Below are 14667 nucleotides of genomic sequence, written 5' to 3' on the forward strand. Positions count from 1 at the left end.
AAAATGTCGCATCTGATTGAGTATCCAGTGAGTTTTGCATTTGTTGGCCTTCTCTACTATTTCTGGTAGAACCACCTTATTTGTTTTTCTGTCAGTCTAGCTAGTTCTTGTAATTTTCCTCCAAAATCACATTTCTGCAATCTCTCTGCTGATGTACCTGTTCAGCAGAAGTTACTTGTTTTGAAACACACTCTTGTCCAGAAGCACTCTTCACTTGATTTTCTTGAGACATCTGTTGCTTCACTCCACAGTGCTACCGAGACCATGAAATTTGGTTACTTCCATCTGTTATTCACAGTGTTTTGTGTAAAGTAAGCCCCAAAATGGAACCAATGTAAATGAAATGTAGCAGAATGAGTTTTCACCCAGGAATAGTGTATGTGCTAATTTGAAACTCCCTGGTATATTAAGACCGTGGATGGGTGTGGCACACAGCTTTCATCTGCCAGGAAGATTGAAATGTGTCAGGTCGTACATGGTGGACCTGAAATATAAAGAGTATGGACTGAGGCCACCCCCCGCCCTCCTCTCCCCCTCCCCCTGTCACTTTTCCCTTTCTCTCTCTTTCACTTACACACACAAATTCTGCACAGCTCAATAAACAAAATTATAAGCGCAGAAAACGTTGACAACCTGTATTGTGTTTCAGAATTTTAGCATATGGAACCTTGGCAGTATATTTTAATGTTTGAATACAAAGTTGGCATTGGAACAGCGTTTCTTATTCAGCTCAAACACTGGTATAGTAACTACAAATTAGGTTAAATATTTGTAAATATGTTTTGCATATTTTTTGACAGTAAAACAACAACTGATATGCTCTTTATTTTTATGACAGCTTCGAATAGCTGCGCTAAATGAGCCTCAAACTGGAGATATGCATGGAGTGAGAGGGGCAGATTATTCGTGCTACAGGCAAGCACGGAGAGCTGGTCTGCGTGGCACATTCAGAGCTTTCCTGTCATCGAGAGTACAGAACCTTGACTCCATTGTGCGATACTCAGACAGAGATCTTCCCGTAGTGAACACCAAGGTAAGTTTTCCGTGTCTATTCTGGGATCAAAGGCAGAAAAGTCTCCTCCTGCGTTCTGGTTCTAAATTAAAGCACCTACTCATATATCAGGTAATATAAGGCTAAAGCTCCATACAAGATTAAAAAAATCCTCATTCTTCAAAGAATATATAAAACAGCTCCAATAGCTCTGTTTTAAGAAAAACTAGTTTCACACACAACAATGTTTATGGCATCATGTCTCCTGAACTATGTGGCATAAATGATATAATTTTGCAGGTTCATTCAAGTTATATCTGTGTACTGGTTGGTAGCTGAGATGTAATAAATTTAAATATCTTGCCTGATGTTGAAGTTTTACTGCATTGCATTATCAAATAGTGGATGAATATAGTATGTGTAAGTTGCATGCTGTGAGTCATGCTGCCCTGAGGCATATACACAGTTTTTAACTTTAATACATGACTTATTGTGTTAAAACTTTAATGCAAGGCTATACCTCTTAGTGAGTACATTATGACAGCATTTTAAATTCAGTCAATGATTATACAAAATACTGAAAACCAAATTTTTGTTGCTCATGGACGTGTTAGATAGCCAACCTGCAACTGGGAACATACACCCATCCTGTTTCAGTCATTTAGTAATATAGATATAACAGAAAAAATATTCTTTTTCATTTACTCATTACAACTTTATCCATTAATGGAATGATATATAATTTGCATGTTGTAGAAATATAAATAATCAGCAATTCTTATTATCTTGCAAACTGACAAGGAGGTGGAGGAGATTAGTGTTTAACATCCCAAGGACAATGAGGTCATTAGAGACGACGCACAAGCTCAGATTAGGGAAAGGTGGAGAAGGAAAGTGGCTTTTCCCCTTTCAAAAGAACCTTCCCAGCATTTCCCATAAGTGATTTAGGGAAAATGAAACCTAAATCAGGATGGTTGGATGCAGGTTTGAACTGTCCTCCTCAGATGTGAGTCTTGTGTGCTAACCACTGCACTATCCCACAGGGTCAAATTGATGAACAATTTGAAATACACTGGTGTCCAAAATTAAAGCAACAAATGGAAATTTTTCAAGGCTGTGTTTATTTTGCCATGAAACAGTATAAACAGGTGATAGTAAAGTAGAAGAAATGTAAAGAATAAAGAACATAAATAATTGTTGTATGCTAATGGTGTACAAAAATATTCATTTTTTCAAACTTAATGGATTTGCACACACATTCCAACAACTGGTTAATGAGCTCAGTATGGGGTGTGACCATCTCTGGCAGCAATACAGGCCTGACAACTACAGGGCGTGCTTTGAATGATGTCATCAATCTCATGTTGAGGCAATAACACTCATTCTTCCTGCAGAGCTGCTTGCAAATATTGGAGAGTGAATGGTGGGAGCTGATGTGATGCAACTTGTCTTCCTAGTGCATATCAGACATTCTCTCTGGGATTCAAATTGGGAGAGTGAACAGGCCACGCCATGGGTGCAACATTTTCTGTTTCCAAAACATCAACCACCCGTTCTCTATGAGGTCAAACATTATCATCCATTAGTACAAAGTCTGGGTCCATACCACTTTGCAACAGTCTCATATGAGGTCCCAACATCTCGTCACGATACCTGATAGCAGTTAAACCTTGTCAATTCACACAAACAATTTCATAATTAGGTGTTCAAGTGGTCAGCATAATCCTTTCCCACACCATTAGGGATCCTCCTCGTTATCAGTCCCTTTCAACAATGGTTTGGTCCTGAAATTGTGTTCCACATTCCATCCAGATGCGAGTACTTGGAGAATCACTCTCCAGACCAAAATGGGACTAATCTGTGAAAAGAACTTTGGCCCACTGTTCGACTTCTAGGTGGTACATTGATGACTCCACTCTAGAGGCATTCCCTTCTGTGAAGATGCATCAGATGTACACATACAGCAGGTCTCCCAACTATAAAGAGCATTCTGCCGAAGCCTTCTGTAATTATTTGTCTTTATACATGTCCAGTGGATGCTGCAAGGTCAAATGCCAGTTGCCGTGCAATGCTAAGGCGGTAATGTCTTTCACTTACAGCCAAATAACACTCCTCTCTTTCTGATATTTCACATGGTTGACCTTGCCCTGGTCTTCAGGATATTGTTCCGGTCTCTGTCAATTGTCGCCACACCCGAGAAACAAGGGAACGGTCACATTAAGCCATCTGCCACAGCAGTTTTCGACTGTCCTGCTTCCATTCTTCTGATGGCCCTCCACCGCAGAGTGTGTGATAGGCACCTTATTTGTGTCATATCGCCCTGTCTGTGGCTGTATAAACAGCAATTGCTGATGTGAGACTACCTGGCACACACTACGCAATTTTGATAGGTGCCCTGATGTCATCACTGGCTTGGTTGTCCGATTGACCAGAATGGCACCTTCCATGCAGAACATAATTGTATAGACATCTGTTGACAGTTTGTATGACTCTACTATGAATTAGACACAAGAAGAGGAAATAGCAGTTTGTTGCTTTTAATTTTGGACACCAGTGTATTGAAATTTATGGAAAGGATAGATTGCTACTCACTGTAAAGATGACATGTTGAGTTACACACAGGCACAACAAAAAGTCTATTACACATTAAGATTTTGGCCTCAGCCTTTTTTTAGAAAAGAGAAACACACACATTACTCAATCAAGCAAACCTCACACACACATGACTACCACTTATGTCTGCTCAGGCCAGAAAATAACAAAAAGAGAATCCTTTACTATAATTGATGAAAAGCAGATAAGTCTGTGTCAAATTGGAAGAGGTAGCTAAATACAAAAAAACAGTAGCCATGTAAGTAAAACTGTTGATAAACGGGGAAAACCGATAGCAAAACAAGGAAGTGAACTGTTAAACTATGAAAAGTGGTAACTAAAAAATAAAAAATTTGCCAAACAGAGAAGTAGTGTCGAGAAAATTAAGAGAAATGATTGTCAATTAAAGTGAAATGGTCATTCAGTAAAGAAAAAAAATCATCCAAACAAAGAAGAAGGTCAGCGGAGGGGGAAGGGGGGGGGAGGCACTGAAGATGCAAAAAAAATCACTGAAGATATAAAAAAAGATCACCAGATCATGAAATTATGGAAAAACGTGAAAGAGCTCACAAGTTGCTGCAAGAATGTGCAGTAGTAAAATAGGAATGAGAGATTGCCATTATACACACAGAGAAGGAAGGTTGCTACTCACCATATAGCGGAGATGCTGAGCCGCGATAGGCACACTAAAAAGATTAACACAATCATAGCTTTTGGCCATTAAGGCCTTTTTCAGCATTAGACACACACACACACACACACACACACACACACACACACACACAAGCGCAACTTGCACACACATCTGCAGTATCAGAGAGCTGAAACTACACTGTGAGCAGCAGCACCAGTGCATGATGGGAGTGGCGACTGGGTGGGGGTAAGGTTCAAATGCCTCTTGAGTACTATGGGACTTAACTTCTGAGGTCATCGGTCCCCTAGAACTTAGAACTACTTAAACCTAACTAACCTAAGGACAGCACGCACATTCATGCCCGAGGCAGGATTCGAACCTGCGACCGTAGTGGTCGCGTGGTTCCAGACTGTAGCACCTAGAACTGCTCGGCCGGGGGCAATGAGGAGGCTGGGGCTGCGAGGGGGAGGGATAGTATGGTGGGAATGGGGGACAGTGAAGTGTTGCAGTTTAGATGGAGGGTAAGAGAGAAGGTGCGGAGGGGGCAGGGGGTAAGCAGCGGAAAGGAGAGAAAAAAATAAAAATAAAAGAAATTAAGACTGGGTGTGATGGTGTAGTGCTGGAATGGAAACAGGGAGGAGGCTGGATGGGTGAGGACAGTGACTAACAAAGGATGATGCCAGGAGGGTTACAGAAATGTGGGATGTATTGCAGAGAAAGTTCCCACCTGCGCAATTCAGAAAAGCTGGTGTTGGTGGGAAGGATCCATATGGCACAGGCTGTGAAGCAGTCATTGAGATGAGGGGTATCATGTTTGGCAGCGTGTTCAGCAATAGGGTGGTCCACTTGTTTTTTGGCCACAGTTCATCAGTAGCCGTTCATGCGGACAGACAGCTTGTTGGTTGTCATGCCTACATAGAAAGCAGCACAGTGGTTGCAGCTTAGCTTGTAGATCACATGAGTGGTTTTGCAGGTAGCCCTGCCTTTGATGTGATAGGTAATGTTAGTGACCAGACTGGAGTAGGTGGTGGTAGGAGGATGTATGGGACAGGTCTTGCATCTAGGTCTATTACAGAGGTATGAGCCATGAGGTAAGGGATTGGGAGCAGGGGTTGTGTAAGGATGGACGAGTATATTGTGTAGGTTCGGTGAACGGCGGAATACCACAGTGGGAGGGGTGGGAAGGATAGTGGGTAGGACATTCCCCATTTCAGGGCATGACGAGAGGTAATCGAAACCCTGGTGCAGAATGTCATTCAGTTGCTCCAGTTCCGGATGGTATTGAGTTACGAGTGGAATGCTCCTCTGTGGCCGGACTGTGGGACTTTGGGAGGTGATGGGAGATTGGAAAGATAGGTACGGAAGAGACATATTTATAGAGGGACTGCTCGTCACTTCAGATGTGACAACCACAGGTGGCTAGGCTCTACGGAAGGGACTTCTTGGTGTAATTATTCTCCCATCCTTGTACAAAAACAAATCTCCTGTGCCTTATGTTCCAGTGTCCCACCACCTCCAAAAGTCCCACAGTCCAGCCACAGAGGAGCATTCTGCTCGTAGCTCAGTACCATCCAGGACTGGAGCAACTGAATGACCTTCTCTGCCAGGGTTTCGGTTACCTCTCGTCGTGCCCTGAAATGGGAAATGTCCTACCCACTATCCTTCCCACCCCTCCCACTGTGGTATTCCGCCATCCACCAAACATACACAATATACTCGTCCATCCTTACACAACCCCTGCTCCCAATCCCTTACCTCATGGCTCATACCCCTGTAATAGACCTAGATGCAAGACCTGTCCCATACATCCTCCTACCACCACCTACTCCAGTCTGGTCACTAACATTACCTATCACATCAAAGGCATGGCTACTTGTGAAACCACTCCTGTGATGTACAAGCTAAGCTGCAACCACTGTGCTGCATTCTATGTATGCATGACAACCAACAAGCTGTCTGTCCGCATGAATGGCCACTAACAAACTGTGGCCAAAAAACAAGTGGACTACCCTGTAGCTGAACACGCTGCCAAACATGATACCCTCAACTCAATGAGTGCTTCACAGCCTGTGCCATATGGGTCCTTCACGCCAGCACCAGCTTTTCTGAATTGCGCAGGTGGGAACTTTCCCTCCAATACATCCTACGTTCCCGTAACCCTCCTGGCCTCAACTTTCGTTAGTCACTGTCCTCACTCATCCAGCCTCCTCCCTGTTCCCATTCCAGCACCACACAGCCGTCATTTCACCGCCACACCCAGTCTTTTAATTTCTTTTATTTTTATTTTTTTTCTCTCCTTTCTGCTACTTACCCCCACCACCCTCCGCACCTTCTCTCCTACCCTCCATCTAAACTGCAACACTTCACTGTCCCCCATTCCCACCATACTATCCCTCCCCCTCCCCACCCCAGTCTCCTCCTTACCCCCACCCAGTCGCCACTCCCATCATGCACTGGTGCTGTTGGTCACTGCAGATCTGTGTGCAAGTCGCGCTTGCGTGAGTGTGTGTGTGCGCATGTGTGTTTGTGTGTCTAATGGTGACAAAGGCCTTAATGGCCGAAAGCTATGATTGTGCGAATTTTTTTATTGTGCCTATCGCGGCTCAGCCTCTCTGCTATATAGTTAGTAGCAACTTTCCTTCTCTCATATGTGTAAATAAACTATTCAGCCAATTTCTGAGTTCCCATTGTTTTAATACTAGCTGTTGACTACAGTAAAATCACATCTCAATAACACCGTCTACTAGTCATCTGTGAAAATCTGTAGTTCACCAGTGACATTGTGACCTGCCAAAAGTCCAACAACATCCACATGGCCTCATTTGCTAGTGCTGATGTCTGACACGTAATACCTCATGCTGGCCAGTGAGTGTAGAACGGAGAACAACATCCCAGTCATATGTAATGCTAGCCGGTCTATTTTCCTTGATTACTGGAGTGCTCTTGTTCTGACACAGTAGATATCTCTTGTTGAGTTGCTTGTATGTGTATTTGTCAGTCCAGAATCAAAATACTGATTGAGCAGTAACATGTTCTCTAAAATGACTCTCCATAATAATCTGCAATTGTGCACCATATGGCAATTTGACCTCAGTTATTTGCTTTTTATGTCTATTAATTTTCCACTTATTCAGCTGGCTTCCCATCAAATCCCACCTCTGTAACACCATTTCAGTCATGTCTGTGTGTCTTTTGAGAGAAGAGAGATGATAAAATATTATATAACCATGGAATTTCCAAAATGTCATCCTTTCCCACTGTTGTGTAGTGTACATTAACTGCATATTTTAATTTGTCAGTATGGTAACCTCTGGCAGCACAATACTGAAACACTTATCATGAATGAACAAGATGCATTTTAAATTTCCAGTCTGTTACCTCATGCTATACATCCACACTTTGTTCAATGAAAGTACCAAGTGAGGTGGTTAAGACACTGGACTCATATTCAGGAGAATGACATTCAAAACCCACATCCAGTCATCCAAATTTAGATTTTCCATGCTTTCCCTGAACTGTTTAAGCATTTTCTTGAAATATCGAAACAACTGTTTGGAAAACAAACAAGTGGGTCACAGAATGGATAAAGGATTTGTATCAAAATAAGGAGAGATTGTATGAACACTCCAAGCGAACTACTAATCCGGAGTTTATTGCCTACTCGAAAGATGCAAACAAATACTAACATAAACAACTCCAAATGCAAAAAAATTGAAAATTACTTACTAATGTGTAATTCAAAAATAGAACTAATGTATTGTGGCAAGTTTTAAAAAACAAAATAGGTACAAGGTCAGTTAATCACAGTAATATAGGGGTGATTAAGAATAACAATAAACTAACTGATCCCAGTCAAGTGGCTAGTGCTTTCAATCTTTATTTCTCAAACATAGCTCAGCAGTTAGGTTATTCATGTATCTTGCAGTACCTGGGGAGCTATCTAAAATTATGAAGGGATTACCTAATAAATATTCAATGGATGCTGATGAGATGCCAGGTGTTAAACAAACAGATGTCGATAAATGACTCGAAGCATGAGTTCAGAGCTGGAAAGTCAACCCAGTTCGTAATTTTTCCTTATTGAATGAGATACTAACAGTAGTGGATGGTAAGTAACATGTACCTGAAATATTTCGTATTTAAGTACAGCCTTCAATGTTACTAATCATGAGATTAGGTTAAGTAATTGAGGTATTAGAGGTAAAAGGTGGATCCAGTCATACATCAACGATTGTGAACAGATTACAGAAGTATAACACAAAGATAGCGAAACACAGACTTTCTAGTTCTTAGAGTAATGAAAAAATATCAAGAAGGCTTCACAGAAGTTATAGGACCTGTCCTATTTCTGCTGTATGTAAATGACTTGGCTGATACAATAAATGACAAACCACAGTATTCTTTGCAGATGACACTGATGTACTAATTGCGTCAAACGGTGAGGAAAAGCTGTGGGACCTGCAACATTAGTTATGAAAGATTTAGTGTAATGGTTCAGGACCAATAGGCTCAACATAAATTATGAAAAAAATGTGGCAGTTAAATTTCACACCAAGTGAAATCTCAGTCCTGAAAACATTGCTTTAACCATTGAATGGTAAATGAAAAAATTATTCAGATGTGAGTCAGACACAGTTCTTATGCTACACATTCAGGATGATTTCAAGTGAGAGATGCACCTTAACAGTCTACATAAAAAACTGAATACACTTACATTTTCTATTATATTCTTACTCAAAATAGAAGTTGCTCATCAGTAGTGACACTCTACCATGGCAGTATACCAGTATACGGTCATTATCCGAATGATAAAGCAAGATAAATACAGGGATTCCTCTAGACCTCTTTCTTTTTAAAATTCTGAAAATACTGCCTCTGTCTTAAAGGTGATTGTACATATCGGAGTTACATTACATAACTTCTTATTTAAAATCCTTCCCAACATTAAATACAGTTCAAGTAAAGTTGAAGCAGTTCTTGCTTAAACACTGCTTCTACTCTGCCTCTGAATTTCTGGAACATCATAACAAGTAAACCTGATTTATCAGACATTGTTAATTATATAATCATGTATTATGTCACTTTCTGTTACTACCAGCTGAGTACCCAGTATTGCCAGGGTGGGTATTCATTCCAGTCGTCTATTAGTCCATCTTATCTTCCATCCTCTCTCTGTTCATCTGCTCTTCCCCCCATCTCTCCATCTATCTGCTCCTCCCCTATTCTCTATCTGCTTGCTCCCACTCCCCCCCCCCCTCTCTCTCTCTCTCTCTCTCTCTCTCTCTCTCTCTCATTCCACCTGCACCTCCACACTCTGTCCATCTGCTTCTCCCTCTACCCATCCTTTCCCCCTCTTCTAAATTCATCTCGTCCTCCTCCTCTCTATCACCTCCTCATCTCCTTTAAGTCCATCTCCTCCTGTTTTCCTGTTTCCTTCCTCTGTCTGTCTTCCCCCCCTCTTCCTGTACACCTCCCCCCCCCCAAATCTCTCTGTCCATCTCCTCCTCCTCCTCCTCCTCCTCCTCCTCCCCCTGTCCATCTCTTCCTCCCCCCACCCCTTGTTTGTCCATGTTCTACCGTCCATTTACTTCTTCCCCTCCTTCCATCCATCTCCTCTTACCTTTCTATGCCCGTTTCTCCCTCCTCCTCTCTCTATCCATCTTCTCCTCCCCCCCTTTTTTTTTGGTCATCAGTCTACTGACTGGTTTGATGCAGCCCGCCACGAATTCCTTTCCTGTGCTGACCTCTTCATCTCAGAGTAGCACTTGCAACTTACGTCCTCAATTATTTGCTTGACGTATTCCAATCTCTGTCTTCCTCTACAGTTTTTGCCCTCTACAGCTCCCTCTAGTAACATGGAAGTCATTCCCTCATGTCTTAGCAGATGTCCTATCATCCTGTCCCTTCTCCTTATCAGTGTTTTCCACATATTCCTTTCCTCTCCGATTCTGCGTAGAACCTCCTCATTCCTTATCTTATCAGTCCACCTAATTTTCAACATTCGTCTATAGCACCACATCTCAAATGCTTCAATTCTCTTCTGTTCCGGTTTTCCCACAGTCCATGTTTCACTACCATACAATGCTGTACTCCAGACGTACATCCTCAGAAATTTCTTCCTCAAATTAAGGCCGGTATTTGATATTAGTAGACTTCTCTTGGCGAGAAATGCCTTTTTTGCCATAGCGAGTCTGCTGTTGATGTCCTCCTTGCTCTGTCCGTCATTGGTTATTTTACTGCCTAGGTAGCAGAATTCCTTAACTTCATTGACTTCGTGACCATCAATCCTGATGTTAAGTTTCTCGCTGTTCTCATTTCTACTACTTCTGATTACCTTCGTCTTTCTCCGATTTACTCTCAAACCATACTGTGTACTCATTAGACTGTTCATTCCATTCAGCAGATCATTTAATTCTTCTTCACTTTCACTCAGGATAGCAATGTCATCAGCGATCGTATCATTGATATCCTTTCACCTTGTATTTTAATTCCACTCCTGAACCTTTCTTTTATTTCCATCATTGCTTCCTCGATGTACAGATTGAAGAGTAGGTGCGAAAGGCTACAGCCATGTCTTACACCCTTCTTAATACGAGCACTTCGTTCTTGATCGTCCACTCTTATTATTCCCTCTTGGTTGTTATACATATTGTATATGACCCGTCTCTCCCTATAGCTTACCCCTACTTTTTTCAGAATCTCGAACAGCTTGCACCATTTTATATTGTCGAACGCTTTTTCCAGGTCGACAAATCCTATGAAAGTGTCTTGATTTTTCTTTAGCCTTGCTTCCACTATCAGCCGTAACTTCAGAATTGCCTTTCTCGTCCCTTTACTTTTCCTAAAGCCAAACTGATCGTCACCTAGCACATTCTCAATTTTCTTTTCCATTCTTCTGTATATTATTCTTGTAAGCAGCTTCGATGCATGAGCTGTTAAGCTGATTGTGCGATAATTCTCGCACTTGTCAGCTCTTGCCGTCTTCGGAATTGTGTGGATGATGCTTTTCCGAAAGTCAGATGGTATGTCGCCAGACTCATATATTCTACACACCAACGTGAATAGTCGTTTTGTTGCCATTTCCCCCAATGATTTTAGAAATTCTGATGGAATGTTATCTATCCCTCCTGCCTTATTTGACCGTAAGTCCTCCAAAGCTCTTTTACATTCCGATTCTAATACTGGATCGCCTATCTCTTCTAAATCGACTCCTGTTTCTTCTTCTATCACATCAGACAAATCTTCACCCTCATAGAGGCTTTCAATGTATTCTTTCCACCTATCTGCTCTCTCCTCTGCATTTAACAGTGGAATTCCCGTTGCACTCTTAATGTTACCACCGTTGCTTTTAATGTCACCAAAGGTTGTTTTGACTTTCCTGTAGGCTGAGTCTGTCCTTCCGACAATCATATCTTTTTCGATGTCTTCACATTTTTCCCGCAGCCATTTCGTCTTAGCTTCCCTGCACTTCCTATTTATTTCATTCCTCAGCGACTTGTATTTCTGTATTCCTGATTTTCCCGGAACATGTTTGTACTTCCTCCTTTCATCAATCAACTGAAGTATTTCTTCTGTTACCCATGGTTTCTTCGCAGCTACCTTCTTTGTGCCTATGTTTTCCTTCCCAACTTCTGTGATGGCCCTTTTTAGAGATGTCCATTCCTCTTCAACTGTACTGCTTACTGTGCTATTCCTTATTGCTGTATCTATAGCGTTAGAGAACTTCAAACGTATCTCGTCATTCCTTAGTACTTCCGTATCCCACTTCTTTGCGTATTGATTCTTCCTGACTAATGTCTTGAGCTTCAGCCTACTCTTCATCACTACTATATTGTGATCTGAGTCTATATCTGCTCTTGGGTACGCCTTACAATCCAGTATCTGATTTCGGAGTCTCTGTCTGACCTTGATGTAATCTAATTGAAATCTTCCCGTGTCTCCCGGCCTTTTCCAAGTATACCTCCTCCTCTTGTGATTCTTGAACAGGGTATTCGCTATTACTAGCTGAAACTTGTTACAGAACTCAATTAGTCTTTCTCCTCTTTCATTCCTTGTCCCAAGCCCATATTCTCCTGTAACCTGTTCTTCTACTCCTTCCCCTACAACTGCATTCCAGTCGCCCATGACTATTAGATTTTCGTCCCCCTTTACATACTGCATTACCCTTTCAATATCCTCATACACTCTATTTTTCATCTTCAGCTTGCTACGTCGGCATGTATACCTGAACTATCGTTGTCGGTGTTGGTCTGCTGTCGATTCTGGTTAGAACAACCCGGTCACTGAACTGTTCACAGTAACACACCCTCTGCCTACCTTCCTATTCATAACGAATCCTACACCTGTTATACCATTTTCTGCTGCTGTTGATATTACCCGATACTCATCTGACCAGAAATCCTTGTCTTCTTTCCACTTCACTTAACTGACCCCTACTATATCTAGATTGAGCCTTTGCATTTCCCTTTTCAGATTTTCTAGTTTCCCTACCACGTTCAAGCTTCTGACATTCCACGCCCCGACTCGTAGAACGTTATCCTTTCGTTGATTATTCAATCTTTTTCTCATGGTAACCTCCCCTTTGGCAGTCCCCTCCCGGAGATCCGAATGGGGGACTATTCCGGAATCTTTTGCCAATGGAGAGATCATCATGATACTTCTTCAATTACAGGCCACATGTCCTGTGGATACACGTTATGTGTCTTTAATGCAGTGGTTTCCATTGCCTTCTGCATCCTCATGTCGTTGATCATTGCTGATTGTTCCGCCTTTAAGGGCAATTTCCCACCCGTAGGACAAGAGAGTGCCCTGAACCTCTATCCGCTCCTCCGCCCTCTTTGACAAGGCCGTTGGCAGAATGAGGCTGACTTCTTATGCCGGGAGTCTTCGGCCACCAATGCTGATTATATATCAAAATTTAGGCAGTGCCGGGGATCGAACCCGGGACCGAAGACGTTTTGATTATGAATCAAAGACACTACCCCTATCAGTGTCCAAATCCTCCTTACCCCTCTGTGCCTATCCAACTCCTCCTCCTCCTGCTCCTCCTTGCACGTTATCGCCAATACCCCAACGGCAGGTTTTTGGTTATTACCCCAACAGTACGCAGTTGTCACACATTTAATGAATTTCACTCATATTTGTATAAATATTTCACCCGTACCTGTAATAGATTTTGCCATGCAGTTTCACACAGCTTGATGTTTACGATGTCCTATCTTGTATTGTACACTAATAATTGTGCAGGTACATTCAATTTTATATGTGGATACCGTCTGCAAAATTTGTTGCAAAAAAATCAGTAATAGAGAAGTAATAAATTGAAACATCATGCATGGTACTGTAGTTTATCATGCACCTCAGTGTTTATAAGCCATGTGTCCTGAACTATATGTCATACAGTCATATCTTCTTGCAGGTACATTCAGTTGTATAAGTGTATACTGTCTGCAGAATGTATTATGAATAGAGGTACTAGTAAAGAAGTAATACACAGTGTAATGCACAGTGAAAATGAAGTGAACAATAAACATTTTTCCTTTCAGTATGTCAAATGAGAAAAAACTCATGAAGCTTTGGTTTGTTGCAAACCACTAATTGCTCTCATTCTCAAATATTGAATGGATATTATCTGACTACTTGTGCATCATGGGATACAATAATTTTTCACCTCCACCCCTACTGCTTTGAGAGGGAGATTGTTCCTACCCCACAGTACTTCTTACTGGATAGTAAGTCATATGTACAAAGTTTGGTTGAAATCAGTCCGGTAGTTTAGGAGGAGACGTGGAACATGCATGCATGCATACATACATACGTACATACATGAATACGTTCATACATACATACATTTTTATAATATATATGGATTTATGGTGACTGTATTGCTCGTGTAATCTCACTTAATAACTATTGTAACTATAAATAAGTAGTGTCACCCCTGACTTACCCTGTATCATGCATACTAGCAATTTAATATGTCACTTTATATTATGATGTGCTTTGATTATGTGAAGCATATAGTCTCACTCAATTACTACTGTAATTACAAAAGAATTATGTCACCTCTAATTTGTTCTACATCATTTGTACAAACAGGGTATTAAAAATGATTAGTGGACCAAATAAAAATAATAAAGAAATGCTGGAATGGTACTTCAAAAGGGTAGGCATGATTTTTTTCGCAATCCGAGCTTGAGCTCCATCTCTAATGACTTCATTGTTAATGGGACATTAAAGCCTAACCTTTATTTTCTCAAAGAAAATCTTTTTATTCCATAATACTAGTTTTTCAATACTAGAATTTTTAATGATAAGGAGATTTTGAACAGACTTCATCCCCTTTGTTGGACTGTAGATTTTAGCATGTATTTAAAAACAAAAATGACAGTTTTGCAATAGTGTATTCAGTAAACTTGAGTGAGATGGTGTGTGAAATGATCAAACCTAT

General features: G+C 41.3%; 1 protein-coding gene across 1 annotated transcript in view; it reads left to right on the forward strand.

Annotated features, from left to right (window-relative positions):
• The window catches only part of LOC124789721 (collagen alpha-1(XVIII) chain-like), a 971515-nt gene that overhangs the window by 943659 nt on the left and 13189 nt on the right, over nt 1-14667 (forward strand). The window contains exon 25 of the mRNA XM_047257171.1: nt 839-1033. Within this exon, the coding sequence (XP_047113127.1) occupies nt 839-1033 (195 nt within the window). The remainder of the gene's footprint in view (nt 1-838; nt 1034-14667) is intronic.

This window comes from Schistocerca piceifrons, chromosome 3 (genome assembly GCF_021461385.2).
Source record: "Schistocerca piceifrons isolate TAMUIC-IGC-003096 chromosome 3, iqSchPice1.1, whole genome shotgun sequence".
In the NCBI taxonomy this organism is placed as follows: domain Eukaryota; kingdom Metazoa; phylum Arthropoda; class Insecta; order Orthoptera; family Acrididae; genus Schistocerca; species Schistocerca piceifrons.